This window comes from Anguilla rostrata, chromosome 7 (assembly GCF_018555375.3).
Source record: "Anguilla rostrata isolate EN2019 chromosome 7, ASM1855537v3, whole genome shotgun sequence".
NCBI classification, from domain to species: domain Eukaryota; kingdom Metazoa; phylum Chordata; class Actinopteri; order Anguilliformes; family Anguillidae; genus Anguilla; species Anguilla rostrata.
Window position 1 is genome coordinate 39,186,796 of NC_057939.1, and position 22,219 is coordinate 39,209,014.

At 39.5% G+C, this 22,219-nt stretch overlaps 1 protein-coding gene across 1 annotated transcript in view; it reads left to right on the forward strand.

The window, feature by feature from the left end:
- LOC135259664 (interferon-induced very large GTPase 1-like) overlaps window positions 1-20,846 on the forward strand; it is a 31,116-nt gene extending 10,270 nt beyond the window's left edge. Inside the window, exon 2 of the mRNA XM_064344264.1 lies at window positions 12,620-20,846. Coding sequence (XP_064200334.1) covers window positions 12,875-19,585 — 6,711 coding nt within the window. The 5' untranslated portion in view covers window positions 12,620-12,874 and the 3' untranslated portion in view covers window positions 19,586-20,846. The remainder of the gene's footprint in view (window positions 1-12,619) is intronic.
- The last annotated feature ends 1,373 nt before the right edge of the window (window positions 20,847-22,219 follow it).

The following is a 22,219-nucleotide window of genomic DNA, read 5'->3' on the forward strand; positions in this document are numbered from 1 at the left end:
TATTCAATCAAGCTTGATTGTGAGAAAGCCATCCACACATATGTTTGGCCTGTCCATGTACTGCACGCTTATATACACACAGGGCCAAGTGACTTGAAAGAATTGAGGAAATATTGGGTAGGATTGCTTTGGAATACATGTTATTCAATTTCGGTGAGGCAAGATAGCCTATATTGTTTGTAGTACTGTAACTTGGCGTCATTTTGATATCAATACTTTTAATGGCAGGCCTGGATTTTGGCAGTCTGAATGAATGAGTTATTGACGGTGTATGTCTTGTATGTGTGAGTAACTTGGCATTTTTGTACGTTGAAAACGTGTTTTTTTGAGATTATATATACCATTCCATAAGGAAGCTAAGCTCGCTCATGGTCACTTTATTTACTCTGCACTATAGTCTGTGATCATGTCAACCTTCACCTACATGCCCATTCTGCTAAAAACATATTGTTTCAATTACGCAATTTCATCATTTCGTCCTAATTTCTCTCACCCTGTTGTTATTTTCTCATATGCAAAGCCTGCTGGGACATATGCGTCTGCTCCTATTCTCCACTATCAAGTTTTCCGGTTCTAGCTTAGCAAAACAGCGAACAGGATTCCCACCTGCAGATAAGCCTATCAAAATGCCTTATAAACCTTACAAACACTAAAAGTGCATCTCCACGAAATAACAGACAACGAAGCAGGACAGCAGGGTACACAAGTTGCGACCTAGGCAGCTCTAATTCTACGGGCTTGCTCATTCTTTTCTCAATCAAGGCTTGTTTGATGGCCGTCTAATCCGTGAGTACATACACTGGCCATATTTCACCTGCGTTTATGTTGCGTTTACACTCATGCCACCACACCCTTTGTCACAGCCACTGTTTTACATATATAGCAAACCGAAACTGCTAAACAGTACACGCTCATCAGACTCTACAAATTCACACAAGAATAGCCATAATCCACAACCGTTTCTTACAGGGTCACTTCACATTTCTCACTCTCATAATAAAACGCTTTGAAAAAAGAAATGATATCTCATAAAAAAACACGTTTTCAACGTACAAAAATGCCAAGTTACTCAAAAGCATTGATATCAAAATGATGCCAAGTTACGGTACTACAAACAATATAGGCTATCTTGCCTCACCGAAATTACATGAGATGTATTTCAAAGCAATGCTACCCAATATTTCCTCAATTCTTTCAAGTCACTTGGCCCTTAGCCTATATTGTTTGTAGTACCGTAACTTGCCGTCATTTTGATATCAATACTTTTCAGTAACTTGGCATTTTTTTTACATTGAAAACGTGTTTTTTTATGAGATCTAGATATACTGAAGCAACACCTGAAGACATCAGCAAGAAAGTTAAAACTTTGTCGCAAGTGGGTCTTCAAGCAGGACAATGATCCTAAGCATACCTCCAAAGTTGTAACAAAATGGCTTAAAGACAACAAAGTGAAAGTATTGGAGTGGCCATCACAAAGCCCTGACCTGAATCCCATAGACAATTTGTGGACTGAACTGAAAAAGTGTGTCCAAGCAAGGAGGCCCACAAACCCGGCTGAGTTACAGCAGCTCTGTCAGGAGGATTGGGCAAACATTCCAGCAAAGTATTGTGAGAAGCTTGTGGAAGGCTACCCCAAACATTTGATCCAAGTTAAGTAATTAAAAGGCAATGCCACCAAATACTACCAAAAAAGTGTATGTAAACTTTTTACCCACTGATATAGTACATAAAATATTTTAAAAATCTGACATAAATCTGTCTTAAGCAAATATTTTGAAATGATCTCTTATGGAAAGAAAGTAGATACCCTAATTGACTTGACACAGGAAATGTATGAAACATGAAATGTGCGGAGTTGTGAAAAATTGATTTCACTGATTCCCAACTTTCATATCACCGGATCGTGCCAATTTCACTGGGTCTGGCTATTAACAAGAGCTGTTTCCAAACCCTTATCCCTAATTCCTTGAGCTCTGTCAACACAGTGTTGTTTGGTGTGATATCCATCTCAATTTCCACAATGCTGGGATAAAAACAGACATACTTTGAATGGTACTCTACAGCAGAATAACAACTTCCCCATCTGGTTTTTGCATGGTTCAGGAGGAGTTTTATTTACAGAGAATTTTATTTATATGGAGCCTATCCAGAGCCCTGTACACATTATGTAATAACACCCGCATTTTGTAATAAACAGCCTTATGTAATAACCAACCAAAATGGATGTCTTCATTCATAAAAATCGTTATAACATTATAACAACGTTTATTTAATGCATTCTAGCATATATATTTCCTTTATTTAAACAGGTAGTCTCATTGAGATCGAGATCTCTTTTTCAAGAGACCTGCATGTACATGTAAAAACACATATAAAACACATTCAACAGACAAGTGCATAAAAAAATAAAAAAACATTGGACAAGTACAGATCATATCATAGGTACAGGAGTCAAGCTGCAAACAAACATACCAATCAAAGGAAACAATCACAAGCAACATCCAACATATCAGAGGTCAATATTTTAAAATCCTCCAACGGAACGAGACATTCCAGATTTAAGGTAATGTAATTAATGTAATTTATTCCATTTGTATGGGGCATCGTATTTAAAACCGGTTTTGCCTAGTTCAGTTTTTACCTGTGGTACATCTAAAACTAAATAATCTTGTGACCTAGTGCCATATCTGCTGTGTTTAAATGCAATCAAGGAGCAGAGATAAAAGGGAAGCTTCGTAAGCAGGGCCTTATAGATAAATAAAATACAATGGCATTCCCCTCTCTTAGTTAAAGAGGGCCGACCCACTTTTTCATATAAAATATAATGATGAGTGAGAAATTTATCTCCAGTAATAAAACGCAGAACACTATGAAATACAGCATCGAGGGGCTTCAAAGTAGAAGGAGAGGCATGCATGTACAAAACGTCAGCATAGTCAAGCACAGACATAATTGTTGATTGTACAATGGTCTTCTGACTGACAGTAGAAAAGCAAGATTTGTTTCTGTACAAGAATCCAATCCTTACTTTCAATTATTTAGACAGGTGTTTCACGTGGGTGTGAAAAGAAGTCTACAATCTAACCAGATGCCTGAAATATTCATAAGATTCTACAATTTCAATTTGGGAACCCGGAAGTGTATGAATACCAATATTAGGAGTATTGCTCACGCGAGACCTTGAAAATAAAATACATTTTGTTTTGTCGAGATTTAAAATAAGTTTGTGGTTAATGAGGGATATTTGAAAGGCATCAAAAGCAGACTGTAAATTTGCAGTGGCCAGATTAAGCCAGCAGCATACAAGATTGTATCATCTGCATAATAATGTGCATCACAATGTGGAGACGAGGGTACCATATTATTCACATATACTGTAAATATGAATGGACCCAGAATAGACTCCTGTGGGACACATTTACTAATTTCAAGAGAGCTGGATTTAAAGTCATCAGCAACAACAGCTTGAGTTCTCCCTGAGAGATAATAATAACCAATGAACTGCGAGCTCATCCAATCCTATGGAGGATAGCTTGTTTATTAAAATATTATGATCAACCATACCAAATGCTTTTGATAAATCAATGAAAAGTGCGACATAATGTTGATGGTTATCAAGATACTTCATAATATTGTTCACTACAAGTGTTGTTGCTGTAATGGTACTAAACCCTGATTATTGTGGTTGTAGAATGTTACATGCCTCCAGGAAGGCCCGTAACTGAGAATTAACCAAGGATTCAAGGATTTTGACTAAGCAGCATAGTTTTGATATTGGACGATAGTTATTTAAATCACTGGAGTTACCACATTTATATAGGGGAACAACCTGTGCAGCTTTCCATACAGTCGGATTTTACCAGAGATAAATGTTAGATTGAATATGTGAGTGAGCGGAGTGGCAATTATATGAGCACTAAGACGCAGGAGGCAAGGATCTAGATCATCCTCAACCTTTGACTTCTTTGTATTTAAATGTGTAAGGCATTAAAAACTGTAACTTACGGGTCTAAACGAGAAACTGTTACCAGAGTGATAACAGTTGTATGAGTTCTCAGTTACCAGGCTAGGAGTGTGGATTATTGGAACCGTATCAGCAGACAGCCTATCAAATAAATGGCCAGAGGATGTGAAGTGATGGTTAAAAGCATCGCACATATCTGTTTTGTTTAAAATTAAATCATTTTCTCTGTCAATCTGAGAAGGGAGAGAGGAGGTGGGCTTGGTTTTTAGTGATTACATGATTTTCCAAAAGCTGGCTGCATCTCCATGGGAACTTGCCAGAGAGGACAAGTAGTGATCAGATTTAGCTTTTCTGATCATGCTAATACACCTATTCCGCAATTGCCTGAAGTGCAACCAATCTGTCGGACTATCAGTGTATCTGGCTTTTGACCAGGCTTTATCTCTAACATGAAGAGCTTCGGTAAGCTCTGTAGAAAACCAGGGGTTGGAACAATTTTTTATTCTAAAATACTTATAAGGGGCATGTTATTCAGTAAAAAATATAAAAACGTGAGAAAACTGATCAAAAGCTAAATCAGAATCAGGAATTGTGCAGATTGTCTCTAGATCTGCATGATGCAAATCATGTAAAAAACCCTGTTCTACAAAATCTTTAACATTTCATTTCCTGATAACCCATACTTTATATTTGTGGCCTTTGACAGTTCTGACCCATGCAGTTGGGCACTGATCAGTAATATCTTGTGCGAAAACTCCACTGGATGGGTATTTAAGTGGTCTGTTGGTTAATATAAGGTCAATTAAGGTGGATTTAGACTGATTTTTTGTATTTGGTCTCGTGGGATAAGAAATAAGCTGAGATAAATTTAACTCTAGGCACAGTTCTTTAAGCCAAGAGGAGTTCCCACATAACCAATCCAAGTTTAGGTCACCTAAAACAATTAACTCTGAAGAGGCATAAGTTGATAGCAGTTAGCCTGTTTCCTCCAAGGCCATAATTGTTGCGGAAGGGGGACGGTAAATACCAATGACAGTTAAGTGCTCATCACCCCCCAGGCAGATGTCCTACACAATATATTCAAATTTCTTAGTCACTGAGGAAACTGCAAGTTCACGTACAGACATTTAGATTTCCTATCCATTCTAAATAGCTTGTATCCATCAATAGCTACATCTGAGTTAGAAACTTTCCCCGTAAGCCAAGATTCTGTCAGGACAAAGATGGAGGAAGGCTTCATTAATCAACACATTAACAAAATCCAATTTAGGTCCTAATATTTAAGTGCAATCGTCTTAAACCATGATGTAATTGAAAGTCTTATGGTGATTTTAAGTCCGCTGTACTAATAATGGTAGGGGTAGACAAAGTCTCAGTTGAATATTGATTTGTACAAGACTATTTGTAGTGACACCATTCGGTCTGTATTTCTGACGAGGCAGACGTGCAATACGTGGTGTGATGACAGTAATACTATCACCATCTGCAGTATCCGTACTATATGTTGTGTTTAAATGTGTAAGTGCATTAAAAACTGTAGATGACAAGCGAGGAGAGCTCTCATGTTGAGAGACAGCATCGGGGGGTGGCAGCACAAGAGAGTGGCTTGAACCGGAACGGGAAGTGAAGTGGAATGTGGTAAACAGTCATGCACGTGGACTAGTGAGGATGCAGTGGAAAATGTTAGCGGAGAGCTTACGTGAAACCCATTCGGTTCAGGTGCAGACCATTTCGTTTAAAAAAGGCAGTACGCTCCCAGAAAAGGTTAAAATTATCAATAAAACCGAGGTTTTGTGCCTCACACTGCATCTGCAGCCAAGAGTTGAGGCTAAGAAGTCTACTAAAACGCCCAATCCCGCGACCCACTGTGGGGATGGGACTGGATATAAAAATATTTTTCCCACTGCTCTTTATAAAATTAAAAATATCCATAAAATACTGTTGAATTAGTTCGGATTGTTGCCGGGGGTTATCATTTGTGCCAACGTGTACGACGACTTTTTTAATCGTGGAATTCTGTGTCAGCAAGCCGGGGAGTTCAAACAACAAATCAGCGACTTTAGCGCCTGGATAACAGAGAGTCATTGCCGACTTCGACTTAATGTCCCTGGTAATAGAGTCACCGATAATGAGCGTTGGAGCAGGCGAGGATTGCGACCTAGGTTCCCACGATGGGGATGGACCCTGGGAGCTATCCGTAGCCCTAGCTTTGTGATCAGGAGGACGGGCTAGCGGCTCGGAGCGATGGGCCAAGGGCGGTGGGCAACGCTGGGCTAGGGGCCGGGTGCCTTTTGACAGATCGGAGCGATGAACTGTGGACAATGGAGATAGCCTGGCTACAGACAGATTAGCCCCAGGAGTGGAAGGAAATGAACATTGGGTCTGGCTAGCCAAAGAGGGGAAATCCTGCAAGTCCAATATGTTAAATCTGCTCGCCAGTGGGATGTGTTTTGGTGAAGATGGGCGAGAGAGGCGCTTATCAAGGCATGAATCATACTGACTCAAAATTCATTTTAAAAAGATACTATTAGTTCAGTAGATTATCTTTCATTGGTCAAAACTACATCAAGTGTCACTGTATTCCTTAGCTTAATAGAAACTGTACTTGAGGGTTCATAGAGACACAAAAACTGCATGACACTGAGTGTTATAGCCCTGTCAAAAGACCATTGAGGTAGTCAACCCTGGTAGAAATAAAAGCGTCAATGAGTTTTTCCAGGTCGGCTTTTGACATGAAGTCCCTGAGTTTGGCTGTATTTGTAAGATAAATATGATAAAAAGCTGATCTTGGGGGAAATTTATTACATATTGCGTTCAAGCTGTGTATTACAACATACGGAAGATTATTACAAAATGCAGGTGTTATTACATAATGAAGTGAAAATTTATTACATTTTGTCGAGTTATTAAATAATGCGTTGTTACAAGCCCAAGGTCGCTTAACAAAGTTAAAAGGGTAAAAAACAGTATGCACATAAATACAGAAGGCAGAAAAGATACATAGGACAGTAATACAGAAACAAAACGAGTACAAAATAAAGCATAAACACAAACAACAAATGTACAAACTGAGGAAATAGTGAAGCTAAAGTTAGCTCATGCTGAAGAGGTGGGTCTTCAGTAGGGATTTTAAAAACATTCAACACTCTGATTCCCTGATGTTCATTGGAAGAGCACACAGAGAGGGAGCAGCCGCAGAGAAAGCTCTGGTTTGGTAAGGTTCATTTAGGACAACCAAATCTGAATTCTGTACGTCTGCAGAGCCCGACTTTGTGAAATAACATAGATATAGTTACTTTGTGTTATGGGTTAGTGGCACACTACTCTGCAGTACCTGTTCAGTTTGTTTATTTAGTCTCAAAAAACTATGTTTTAACAATGTAAAACAATAAGGTCAAGAAATTTGCTATTACAGACCAACACACGCATAGCAAAACAAACACAACTACAAAACTGTCTTACCTTACTTATAATATGTGGTTTAAAGACTTGCACTAATATCAAAAGACACTTGGATGCACAATACAATCCTATTACAAACTTTTCCAAACTCCACCAGACTCCTTCCACTCTGGCTCTCTCCACCACAAGCAGGATGTGTGTCAAACACAAGCAATTGAGCGGCCAAGAGCCAGTACTAAAGTTGAAACACAAAAGTAAATCTGCCTCGTTAACTCATACAGTATAACTGTCTTCCTCACACAGACATGTGCTTCCTGCTATTCTATTTCAAATGCAGAACAGCCTATATGGTATGGCTGCCATCTTCTCTTCTTCATTTTTCCATCTCTCCCACATCTTTTACCTCACATTATTCCTGCCGCTCGCCCAATGCATGCTGGGATAGCATGCCGCGACCCTGCTCAGGATAAGCGGGTATAGATAATAGATGAATGGATGGAAGTTCAACATAACAGTGGTTTTATCGTTGGGACTTCTATTTTGAAAATTACCTTGTGAAAGTCCAGTCCTTGTTATTGCTAGCTTCACACCACAGGTAACATAAGCTACTTACAGGCCCAACAGAAAACAGACCAAATCTGTGTTGCTTTTCATCCCCTTGACAAACTTCAGCTCACACTATCAAGGAAAACACCACCAAGGAAAAGAATTCCAAGGTTAACCAGTTCATGAGCAAGCCCTGTTGGCTTTTTTCTTCACTGTATCGCTGTTGCCTCCACTGAAATTAAAACAAGAGAGGCCTATTAAGATATCATGCTAGATTAATCTGAATGGTTTGATTGAATTAAATTAGAACTGCCAGGATTTGTTGTATACCTAAAACCGCCAACAGGTAAACTTTACCTGCACATCTATTTTGCATTGATATTGCTAAAAAATGTATTCTATCACTGTAATAACACATTTGTTTCGCAAGGGGATGTCTAAAATCATGAAATAACTATATATGCTTAATCATCTGTTGTGTTTTAGTCCTATTGTTTTAGGCTATATTTAAGTGCAGCGAAGGCCGGATTGCATAATCAAGCATTAAAACGTGCACATGAACAAAGTCGCGTGTGAATAAACGAAAATCACTAAGAAATATCACAAAGAGTTAATCCATTCAACAAAGTTGTCTTTATTCATAAACACCATCGATCGCAACAATAAATCAACACTATCTATACAACGTTCACATAGGCTAGCAAACTGAATGAAATGGCCGAACAGGGGCAAAACATAGGCATCAGGCAAATTAGGCTAAATAGCCTACAATACAATATACTAAAACAATAAAACAAGCGGAACAAAGTCATGCACGAAAATAAATAAATAATTATTAGTTGTTATTATTAATAGCTAATCCATTCAACAAAGTTTTACATTTATTAATAAACATGGAATAGAAATACATAGAAATAACCTCAGTGAAATAGGCACCTTAGGCAAACTGAACGAAAAATATGAATTTGCCTTTTACGAACTAAATCATTGGTCTATTCACAGTTAGCACAAACACTCAAAACCATGACGGTACACTTTCCACATACTGCTTTCTGTAATTTCAGACACTTGGTGAAAGTTTTGTTCTGTTTTCACTGCACTTTCACCATACACGTCATTCTCTTCCGCTCCTCCGACTGTGCAATGTAAATGGGCACGTCCATGTGCGGTGCCTGTTTTGATGCCATGAACTCGCCACCAGCTCCTGTGCCAGCTGAAGTATAAAGTCCCTTCTGTGGATGTTGTCTTTGGTGCAGCTCCTGTACAGGACACAGGCATTGATGGCAGCCAGATCGAGGATGTTATAAAATACAGCAACGGGCCATCTGCGCGTGCTGCCTTTCACAGTTCTTCTGTGCCATTTTATCAAGTACCTCCACCCCGACTTTCGTGCTGTTATAGTAGGTGACCGTTTCAGGCTTCTTCTTGGTGTCGGTTGCGATGGCCACATGTTGATGCTGAGTGCTGAGGATGCTCACATTTCTCCTTGGCTTGCACTGGTACACAGTCAGTGTGGCCCTCTCACTCCTTGGTGCTGAACAGCTCTGCTCTCCCCTGCACAGACAGCGGCAGGTCCCGCTTGTTACAGTTGATGGTGCCCACCAGGCTGGTGCTCTTGGAAAGGAGTTTGTTGGCGAGTGGGGGAGAGGTAAAAAAATTGTCTGTGGTGATGTTCCTCCCCTTTCCCATATAGGGCTCCACTAGCTTGAGCACCACGTTCTCTCCCAGGCGTTGCGTGGCAGGTCTGCTGTCATCCTTCCCCAGATATGGGAACTCATTCACCATGTATTTGGTCTCAACATCTGCTGACAGCCAAACTTGACACCAAATTTATCGGGCTTGTTTGGCATGTATTGAGTGAAGCGGCACCGTGCTTTCGCCGGGAACAGCTGTTCATCCACCGTGATGTCTGGGCCCGGTTTGTAGCATGTGATGCTGTTGCGCACAAATCTCTCCCACACCAACATCAATGCGAACTTGTCTGTAGTCAGACGGCACCGCCTGCTCTCTTTCCGGTCAAAGTGTACGAAGCGCATTGTCTCTCGAAATCGGTTCCTTGATGTGGTCGAGATGAAGAATGCGTTCCCCCATTGCTCGGACCAGAAACTCTCATATGTCAATGTTCTTGCCACAGTATGCTCCCCTTACATAGAGAAGTGCGATAAAGGCCTTCAATTTAGCCACTGAAACATCCCGGGAGGCTTTATCTTCATTTTCCGTGCGTGCTTCGGCCACTGTGCGTTCTCGGATGTGCTGAGGCATAACCCCATCACACAGACACAAGAACGCACTCAGTTTGTCTTCAATGTTTTGCCTTGCGTGTGCTGTAGGGCCAGTGGACTTCATCAGCACATTCTGGGACTGCTGTCTCCCTACGCCAGAGTCGATAATCATCCACGCTGTCCCATCTTTCCCAATCTCTTGCCTCTGGACTGCAGAATATTTCTAATCATAATTAGGATTGTGCAAAGCATAGCCTAGCCTACTACTTACAGTTTGCTGTAGCCTACACTACACTTCTCATGTGATGAAATGAGCGTGTATTGCACAATATCCATACCTGGCAATTCTCTCTCTGTGGAATGCTGGGGCTGCGATGATGGTGAAGCTGGCACAGTGGAGGATGGTTGCACTGTTGATGAGAAACCTAATGAGACTGTTGTAAGTAGGCATGTAGTCTAAGCCCTAACCTAGACAAGGGCGTAACACTTTGTCATTGGAAGGAAAAAGTTCGCAACACTGATATATGTTCCCACAGTCTAAATTTGTTAACGCCACAATGTAGTATAATGTGGCTCCTTGCTCGAAACATTACATTGTAATGCAAAGCTCCTTGCTCGAAACGTTACATTGTGGTTAGATAGGCACTGTGTAATCTTGTGAAATGGAAAAATACAAGCGCTCTTTGGAATTCAGGAACAACTGATAGCAACAAAAGGGGAAATATTTCAGCTTGAAAATAGGAAGAAAAATTGTACAAAATGAAAAATAGAGGTAGCTAGCTAGTGCAGATGTAGTAGGTTGGAAATGCTATATGTTTCGTTTTTATTGAAAACAGACACCCCCCCCCCCCCCCCCCCCCCTATTTTTTGTTAATAATGGAACTATTCTTTATAGTCTTTACATCAAGGTAATACACTTTCACATCAGTAGATGGTACTCTGGCGCTGCTGTGGATCCACTAGGGAGACCGTAGCTACAAGCTTAGCCCATGCGCAGCTCAGAAATAAACAAGCTCTGGCTTGAGCAAGACGCTAACTTTGGTCATCTCTCTATCAATCCACAGGTACTGCAAAACTCATTTTTCTACCTTTAGCTTGGTTCAGGATCTAATGTGAATGCAGTATTAGTTGTTTTGTAATGTTTTAATATGATTTTGAGAGTGTGTAGCAAGCTTCGTTTTGTAGCTAATTGTTCCGATGGGCGTTGTCATGCTGAATTGTTATTTCCATGAACTTCAATTTTACACAGTAGTTTTATAAACTGTTTATATATACGCTACACAGTGCTTCCTAGCCTGTGTAACCCTTGCGCCGGTCTTGATTTACTCTCGGTCTGGTGCCAGTAACACAGACATCAATGAAATTGAGTTATTGAGATTTGCCTTATCGATAACTAGCTAGCTAGGTACAATGAGAGTGAATGTGTTTATGCCTACCTTGCAAAAGTACTGTACATATGCCCTTAGTTGACACTGCAGGCATAACTTGATCCGACCGTCTCAACGATACTTTGCTCCTCTGAGGCTTTGGCTCGTTGTCAGATGATCCATCCGATGCATCTTCCTCACCGACCCACGACACATCGCTCAACCCGGAGACCTCCCCATCACTCAAAGCATTCAGCAATGCTAATGCCTCATTGACATCCATGAATCTTTTTTGTCGATCCATTTTGTCTATCGGTTTTTTTTATTTTATAATGAATGTCACAAAAAACGCGCAATTCCTAAATAGGCTACACAACTTTGTTATACCACTCAAAGGCACGAGAACAATGGAATGGGATATACAAAAAAAAAAATGTTGCGTGGCAACTGAAATTCACGAACACAAACCGTGCGAAAAGAAATGCCGTTATATGTTAATAGGCTACGCCAAAAATAAATACTTTCTACGGTGGGTAAATTTTACCTGCTGGCGCTTATAGGTATAAATGCCTCAAACCTTTTTCTGTTTTTATCTATAACTTTCTTACATTAGGAGGTGCTTAACTCAATTTTAGGAAAAGTCAAGAACTGGGAGACATGAATTTTTTTTTGAAACAGAGGCTACATATACTTGAAAAACAGAAACGGGTAAATTTTACCCCGTGGTGGTTTTAGTGTTAAATGGTATTATTAAAGTTATCTTTAGGTTGCAATAAATTTCATTATACATGTGATTTAGAAAGTGCTTGTGAGGAATGGGTTTCAGTCTGTCACATTTGGCTAACATTTCCATGTTTTTTCTCTGGCAATACACACAGGCTGTAGGCAAAGAGATTTTTTAAAAATTATTTTTAATTGGGAGAAATATCCCTTTGCATACTTGGTTCTAAGGCACATGACTAAAAGGAATTCATTAAAGACATGGGTACTCAATGAACCCCATCATTTGAAAGGAATTATTTCAATATAAATAATTGTATACTGTTTAATCAGTGCCTTTAAATTGTAGGTAAAACATGTTACATTTCAATAACATTGGATTTATTTTGTTTCTCTAGGCATGTTTTGTGGGAAAGAAAATTATTGTGGATGAAAAATTGTTGAATGAACTTTGGACAGACTTGAGTATTTGATTGACATCCGAAACGACTGGAATACTTCGCAGCACAGAATAGGAAGCCGACATGTTCCCCAGTCATGGAGCAAAATACTTGGAGAATGGAAAATACATGGGATAATTCTCTGTCACCAGCAGAGGAAAATAATTCAGAGAAGTGTCTATAGAATAGAAGAAGCCGCAGATACATGAGAGAATGGATCTACAAAAGCTGTTGAGACAGGAGCTTACTGAACTTCAAAATTTGTATAAGGATGGCAAGGATCGAAATGACAATCCTGTCAAAATTATAGAGGACAAGATCCGCATCGCTTTGAATGTACCACAGGGATGCTGGTTTCCTGCTAGTCATTCTCTAAAGGGTCTCATAGAGGACATCAGTGGACAGTTAGACACACTACAGAATCTCTCGCTCTCAGTCAAAATTATTTCAGATGAAGATGTTTTAAGGAATGCATCTGGAGGTCTAGCTTTAGAAGGGATTTACAAAACCAGCAATCCACAGGACTTGCTGGCAAAAAGAGAGCAGCTCATTGAGGTTCCAGATTCATTTTCAATTACTGGTCCGCAACAAAGTGCCATTTATGGGCAGAAAGAGTTTTCATCCCAAAAGTCCCGAACTGTTTATCAGGAAGTCATGGAGAAACTGGGCTTAAGCTTCAGCGACTTGGTAAAGGCAGGATCCCTGGGCATTGAAGAGGAAATCAAATTAAGCGAGATAGAGGAAAACAGTGCTCATTTAAATGAAGAGACATACATCTGCAACACAAAGTACAGCTACATCCCACTAGCTTCCAGCATTATTGAGAAAAATCAAGTCAAACTTTCCTCTAGAGCACTACATGCACTTAAAGACATTGAAGCAGACATTATGCATAGTAAAGACAGTGAAACAGTAATTTCTAGAATTGCCAAATTCTATGACAGATTTGGTTCACATGTGAACCAGGGCCCTATACACTTTGGAGGGATTTTCTGGTGGAGAGCTTCTGCTGCAGTCCTCAGTAGTGATGACCTGTCAGATATTAGGAGGTTGACATCAGAGGCTCTGAATGATTTTGTCAGTTCTGTATATAATGGGCTTTCTCAAAAATCTTCAAGCAGAGGAATAGCATCCTCTCCACAGCTGAAAGGGTCTTCCACTGGAAGATCCGATGAAGCACTGATGAGTCAAGTTGGACTGTCAATCAGTAAAACTGGTGGTCCTGCTGAAGTTGATGATCACTTGCAGTGGAAGTCCCATCTTGTGACCAGTAACAGAACCTGGAGTGTTATTGATAGAGGAACAACAATGATTCCTGTCTGGGAAATACTCATAGCAGCTCATAAAGATGACTTCAAAGACGTTTTGAATTTAAGAAATATATTAATGGAAGCATACACAAATATCACAAAGATAAATGTGGAAAAGGTGTTGGAAAAGGATACAAACAGAGTCATTTCTGCTGCCACCAGGCCTCAGGCCAACCTGATACAAACAGAATTGACAACATCCATGGATGAAGACAGAAAGGTATCATCAAAAGTAAAAGGAAAAGGACTGCAGCTCATAAAAGAAAATACAAACAGAGTCATTTATGTTACTGAATTCTCAGGGCTAACCAGTATTCTGGAGTGTGCCAAAGAAGAAGTGTTATACTGCAGAAACACCCTCAGTTCTTCTGAAAAATTACAAAGTGCCAAAATAGAAGCCACACAGACTATAACCTTATCACTGAATTCACTCTGTAAGACGTGGAGAGACAATGATCAAGATGAAGCTGAACTGTTGGTGCTTTCCATAATCACTGTCTTAGGATACAGTATGGAAACTAATACATTTGATCATGCTCTGAATTGGAAAGAAATAAACTTCTTGCAGACTAAATTGCAGCATGCATATAGCATGTACTCTTCTCTGAAAGATCAGTGTGCCACCAGGGCTCAGGCCTACCTGTTACAAACAGCACTGACAACATCCATAGATGAAGACAGCAAGGTACCATCAAAAGAAAAAGGAAAACGATTGCAGCTCATTAAGTCACATTTGCAGGACAAACTTTCAGTTGCCATTCAATCAGCAATTGAAAACAGCCATGGTGATTGGCAATGGCTAGAGAGTGCACTACAAGCTATAGTCATGGGGACGCAGATGAATGACAGAAGAGCAGAGCCAAAGGATACAGTCTACAAGCAGGCTAATTTACTACTGAAGCAAGTGCCATCCTTATCTCAGATTCAGATAACAGATGAGGAAAATACACCAGAAAATGACACTGTATGTAAAAAAAGAGACAGCTTCATGAATTTGCTTCAAAAGCTTGGTCTGATTGACTCTTACCCCAAAAAGATGTCACAAGCAAATGTTCTTCTCATTGACACTTTATCTCTTAGTGTAAATCAACCTAGTTCGGAGAAAGAGCTAAGCTCCCACTATCTCTACAAGCTCACGATGTTGGATTACAGAGCCAGGTACATGTTTATAAAGCATAACACAAGTAGCATGGATTTAGAGGATGCTGGAGCCACTGTTGACAATGATGATTTTTTTGATTTTAGTGACAACAGTTTCCTGGATGTGAGCTGCACAGAGACACAGATTCATCCAATGGATGTTCACATGGCAGTTTTCCATTGTGCCAATGACTTCTTGCGACAGTACATTGTCAAAAAGCTCTCTACTTGCCAATTTGCAATTCCCTTCCTAGTACCTGACCCCTGTACGGAGGAGGTTGAATTCCCCTTCTGGGTCCTGCAATACATCAGTAAATCATGGCAAAGTAACACAAATTCTACAGCTGACAGTCCTGGAAAGTACAAGAGCAGAAAAATGTCCTGCACACCAGTCCCAGTTGTTTCCTTTATTAGACTAGGTGAGTCAAATTACAACTCCAAGTCCCAAATAATGAATGGTGTCATTAGCAAACAGAAGCACAGTGTATTTTTTCACCGCCATTGCAAGGGAAGCACCAAAGACAGCTTGCTCATGAATGGAGTTGTGGAGATTGCATGGTACTGTCCAGGAGGGAAGGAAGATGACATATTCGATGACTGTGTGGCCTTTCTGAACCTTCATGGTGATGCAGCAAAGCATCAAAAACAGCTTGAGTTTCTTCAGGCAGTAAGTACTGTCAATGTGCTTCTACTTTCAGAGCATCCTTTGGATGAAGCCGAAAAAGCGATTTCCCAGAAAATCTCTAAGTCTCCAGTCCCCTTGATATGCATGTTCTCAGGCAAAGAACTCATTCAGCGGTCAAACAATCCTACCAGAGTTAGGCTAGCCGCAAAGAACAGGAATCATGCTGAATTTACAGAAGAACTGATTTTAAGTATCAGACAGTGCATTGGTGAAAATAAACAGACAACAAGCATTGACATGTGCCGTCAAATTGCAATTAAGCAACAGTTCAAAGTGAATGAAGTTCACAAAACATATCAAGAAGGTTATGAACAGGCTCAGACATTAATTAGTCTTTTGAAGGAGAACTCATTCACTCTGAGAGAGAAGCTTTTGCCCCTTCAGGGTGATTTGTGGCATGAATGGTGTAGGAAAAACAAAGAGCAGTTTCGCTTGCAGTGCAAAGAAAAGGAAAGCATTGAACAGCAGCTGAGTGAAATCTCAGCTAATATGGAAGCAATCAGACAGAGACAGCTATACAAGGCCACACCTCTCAACGACTTTGTAAGATCATTCATAGATTGCTTAAATACACCTAATACTTCCCAAGACACAAAACTGTACACATTGAAGTGGCTCACAATCTTCCTGGATGATCTTACCACTGATGTACTTGCAGAGCTTGAAGTGGACTATAAATCAACCTGGAGAAAAATGAGAGAAGTACCAAAGGACAAGGAAAAAACATCTCATGTCAATCAAATGCAATCAAACCTCAACAACATATCTGACAAAATGGCTGCAACAACCATTAGCCTCCAGCATCTTATGAGAGAGGTTGGTCAACTGTATGAAGCCAGTCAAACAACACCAAAAGCACCAGGACCAACAAAACAGTTCTCCACTATTCTGCCTAAAATTGGGGCAGATATGCTGGTTTATGGGTGTCCACTTGAGCTTATGGATGGAGATGCTGCCCATGTGCCTTTAACATGGATTGAAGCGGTTTTGGATGAACTTGTTAATATTCTTGGAGACACAAAATTATTTGTTCTGTCCATTCTAGGGCTTCAAAGCTCTGGGAAATCCACACTGCTGAACACCATGTTTGGTGTTCAGTTTTCTGTGAGCGCAGGAAGGTGCACCCGTGGAGCCTTCATGCAGCTCATACCGGTGGACTCCAGCATCAGAAATCAACTTGGATATGACTTTGTCCTCATTGTGGACACAGAAGGTCTCCGATCACCAGAGCTTGGTACAAAGATATCAGTGAGCCATGACAATGAGCTTGCCACATTCATCATTGGACTTGGTGATTTAACTGTAATTAACATTATGGGGGAAAACCCATCTGAAATGCAGGACATCCTTCAGATTTGTGTACAGGCTTTTTTGCGAATGAAACAGGTCAAAATTGAACCAAGTTGCATTTTTGTACATCAGAATGTTGCCGATGCATCGGCTGAAGAAAAGAACATGGAAGGGAGAAGACATCTCCTGCAGAAACTTGATAATATGGCTACCATAGCAGCAAAGGAAGAGAACATTGATGGCATTAATGAATTCAGTGATGTAATACAGTTTGACATTGAATCCCAAGTATTCTACTTCAAGAATCTTCTGGAGGGGGATCCTCCCATGGCCCCACCAAACCCTTCCTACAGTCAGAATGTGCAAGAGCTGAAGACCAAGCTGCTAACAATTGCAGAGTGGAAACCAGAGCATACATTTTCCTCATTTTCAGAATTCAGATCACGGGTTGGTGACATTTGGAAAGCACTTTTACAAGAGAACTTTGTTTTCAGTTTTAGAAACACAGTTGAAATGATGGTGTACACTTCTCTGGAAGAAAAGTATGCAGCATGGACATGGGAGCTGAGAAAATGTGCTCTGGAGATGCAGAGCAATCTGTGCAACCAAATTGACAGCAATTTGATTCAGGACGTGAATGTACCAGACCTGATGGAAGATTTTAACAATCAAGTCTACAATCAACTGCAACAAGAGATACAGAAGTATTTCACAGAAGACAAACATCGAGAAACTCTAATAACATGGAGGGCGAACATTGACACACGTTTCAGCAACCTAAGAACTGAGCTCATTGGTGGGACAGTAAAGAAATGCAAAGAACTAGTTATCTTCAAGAAAAACAAATCAGCACTAGACCAGAAAAAAACTGAATATACAGCACAGTTAACCAAGCAGAGCAAAACCATAGCATCCAATCTAAAAACACAACGCCTTGATGACATGCAGGTGACTAAAGAATTTGACAAACTCTGGCAGAACTGGACAGCTGAAGTGGCCAAAGCATACATCCCCAATGAGTGTGTGAATGTAAAGGCTGTAGTGGAGACAATCCTCCTTAAACACTTTGAAAAACAGCCAAATGTCATGCATAAAATAAAAGGTGAAACAGGAAAGTTTGAGTTTGAAAAGAAAATACATTCTAAGTGGACAACATCATGGAGGCAAGTTCTACAAGACGTGAATTATGCTGTCACAAAATATGTTGATGCAAAAGAAAAGAGCAAGGAAGATTTTAATGAAAGCTTCATCTATGAGATATTAAAAACTATTGAGATGACCATTGCTGACCATTGCTCCACAGGCATGCTTAAGTTCATAAATGAATTCAGGGCAGACCTGTCTATTCATATTTGCCTGAAATATGTTTCAAGCTTTCAGAGGATGCAGGAAACCTTTAAGACATCAAACCATCCACTGACATATCTGGAAAGCCAAAGAGACAACTATCTCCAAGCATTCAGAAACTATTGCAAAGGAGCAAATTCTGTAACAATATTTGTTGATTTTCTCTGTAAACACATCAAGCCAGGAGTTCTGGATGGAGTGAATGATAAAACCAGTCAGCACATTGCAGGTGAAATGAAATCCAACAATCCAGCATTCAACAGCAATAGGTCAAATCTTGAGAATCACATAATGAAACATCTGGCAACTAAGACGGACTTCAGCTCATTTGCTGAATACATTGACTTCCCAAAGATATATTTTGAAAGATTTATCCAAGAAAAGACGGATAACTTTTGCAGTGATACTGGAAAACTGCGTATGATGCATGAGGAAAATCTTGGAAACCTCAAAAATCTGATTTTATCAGCAAGCACAGAAGCAACCAGAGAAGTGGAAGATAAGAAAGGAAATGCATCCATGTGGCTTGACTGCTTCTGTAAAACATTGGGGGAGCACATGGTAATAAACAGAAATGATTTGCATACCATTGAAAATGAAGACATTGAAGACTGGCAGTTTTTCAAAGATGTGATGGCCAAGTCTCTCGATGAAATTCTGAAGGATGAAAAAGCAATTGACATGGAAACTTTGAGAAAGAAACCAACTGAATACCTCTTCAACCAGCTGCAGGGGTGCTGGGCTCAGTGTCCTTTCTGCAAAGCCATCTGCACAAACACCATCCCTAACCATGATGGAGAACACAGTGTAACGATCCACCGTTGTGATGCACTTGCTGGCTGGCACTACAAGGACACAGATCATTTTTCAGTCAATTTCTGCGCCACAGCAGTCAGCAGTGATCAAAAATTCACTCCTCGTTGGAATGAGAATGAGATTATCCCCTACAAGACTTACAGAAAAGCTGGAGACCCTTACAATAAATGGAACATTACTCCAGATGGCAGTGTGCAGCGCTACTGGAAATGGTTCATCTGTCAATTTCAGGAACAATTAGAGAATAAATATAAATTTAAATTTGTGGGTGCTGGTGCAATCCCAAATGAATGGAAAACATTCACAAAAGAATCTGCTTTGGAAGAGTTAGAATAATTGAGGATGAGCACACATGCACCCAGTTTGCATAACGTCATTTAGTCTGCCATTGAAATTTAACTACATGTTATGCAGAGTTACTTAAGTTAATGTTTTTATATACTGCAGAACAATCTGCTAATCTAACTGTTTTACTGGAGGTGAAAGGAGTATGAAAAGTCCTGCTAAAATGAGGTCCTGAACATTTTGACTGTTTTTTTTGTGCATACAATTAGATAAACCTGAGAGAAAAAAACAAAAACTTTATTTTTGACATAATATAACACTTCTTTCTTCATATTTTAGAGTGAATTTTTACAAAATCACCAATACCACAGAAAGAACAGTAATCAAACAGCTAGCCTAGCATAGCAGCAGATACAAAAAACAAGGTAAGCGACAGTTTGCAGGACAAAAAAGGTCAGCCAGGGAGGGACTTTCTGAAGGAGGGACTAAAAACAAAAATTGAGGACATTCATCAACAAAATAGAGAGCAGAGATTGAATAGGGTGGAGAAGCTTCTGTGGTTGGGACGAGTGCAAACCAATCACCCGGATGGCAGGAAGTGCAAGTCGCCTATTGTCCTGTTGGCTGCAGAGTGTAGGACTTTGAACCTGACTCTGGCAGAAACCACAGACAACCACAGAAAGCAGACAACAGAACCACAGAAAACAGACATTTGACTATTTTGATATATCAGAATGACTCAGAAATTTTGCAAAAATAATGTGATCACATCAATAATCTTCAATGTTCATTGTGCATGTATATGTTAATTCTTTTTTAAAATCTATATTTGAGGAATATAAAACATTTTATCAAAATGTGGCAGCCCTACCATAGGTCATTCTATTTTTTTTATTTTTTTTTTTACATTTAATTAACAAAGTGTAATTCTCTTTTCAATATATATCAAAGTGTGATTTTCTTAGATTTGTTGAGTTTTCTATATTAATGAATGCAATTGTATATTAATTAGAACCTGTTCTACATTATGACATAACCATATATAACCAGCAAACATGCAAAGGAACCTCCCTATCAAAGACATTAGGGATGAATAAATGCTTGCAAAGATGAACAAGATTCATAGATGATTGGGAGTAGAAATAACGAAAATGTCTTATGATTTACTTTTTATTATTTTTAAGTATTCAGTAGTTTGACTTGTATTATCCATAAGGGTTTTATGTAATTTTAGATACCTTTATTGAACTGTCAAAGTGTTCATAGAAAATGTATGTATGAATTACAATTAAATTAAATGATATTCCAACTTCCTGTGTCTCATGCCATTATGAAATATGCAATACGCTATATGGGTAACAATAAAAAGGCAGGTCTTCCTCCTCCACAGTGAAAGCAGAATCATCAGTCTCAATATATACAGTACGTAGTTAATTCTGTCAAGACTGTCAATATAGATTTAGTTTTAAGATCAAATAGTTAGTAGCCAATACACAAAACATGAGCACATGTGCTCATAATTATTTCATCACATACGCACCTTCATTGTGATTAATATTATTGCTAATTTGGGAAGTTGTGGGGGGTATTTTTGAGATGATATTACACTGTATATTCAATTTTATAGTATTTAACACTAGTTCCAATAATTGATTTCTTGTATGTTTGTAGGTTCTGCTACACAGTGTTGCTCTTACCTCAGTCATGTATAAGTATTTGCTTTTTTTTTCAGAAACAACACCAAAAACTTCAAAAAGATCAAAGCAAAATGAATTGACAGGGTAGTTGGAACGATAGTCTGTCTTCATCCCCATTATACTTATTGCATATATTAGTTGTACCCCATGCATGCATTGCTTCTCTTCAAGGCTCTATGTGTAGAACTTTGGTTTAAGGGTCTTGTAATCTCCAATTCCCAACTGGAATTGGGAAATAGGATAATTTCTAATCGATTGGCCAGACACAGCTGTTCATCAAATGTCCTTCTGCTATCCAGGGGAGGGCCCACTGAAGCCACACTTCTTGAGAGTAAAACTGTCAAAATAAAGGTTTGTACTCATGTCATTTAGAGCAATAAATGAGCACTGAAGAACTGATTCAAACTTTTCTAGAGAAGCAAAAGCCAAATTTAATTTAAATTTCAGTGTGATTTGCTTCAACCAGGGGCAGACATGGTTGGACAGAAGACAAAAACAATCTGGGCTCACCTTCCAAAACATCTTGGCAAATTACTGTTAATAAATATGCCACTGTTTTTGTATAACTGTGAGGCATGTATGTGCTTTCATTGCATTGTTGTGTGGAGTTTATTAGGATTTAGCCTGCATGCAGGTTACAATATACTGGTTGCATGAAACTCAGTACGGTACATTGAAACAATTTTCTACCAATCATTCTAAAGACTTAAGGCTTGTAACAGATTTTGTCCAGTAGATGGAGTGTGTGAGGAAGTCCGGCGGCTGTTAGAGCAGCAAAATAGTGGCAGGAGACAAAAACTTCTGTTCACCCAGGTTTATTTACAGAAGACGTGCTTCAAACCCAGAACCAGTACAAAATATGTACAGGTGACAACACGACAAAATATATATACAACAAATACCATAAACAAAACAAAAAGGAACAAACAAAACACAGTAGGCCATGCCTAATAGGCCCTACTTGTTGGAATAAGCTGCGTGTCTAGCA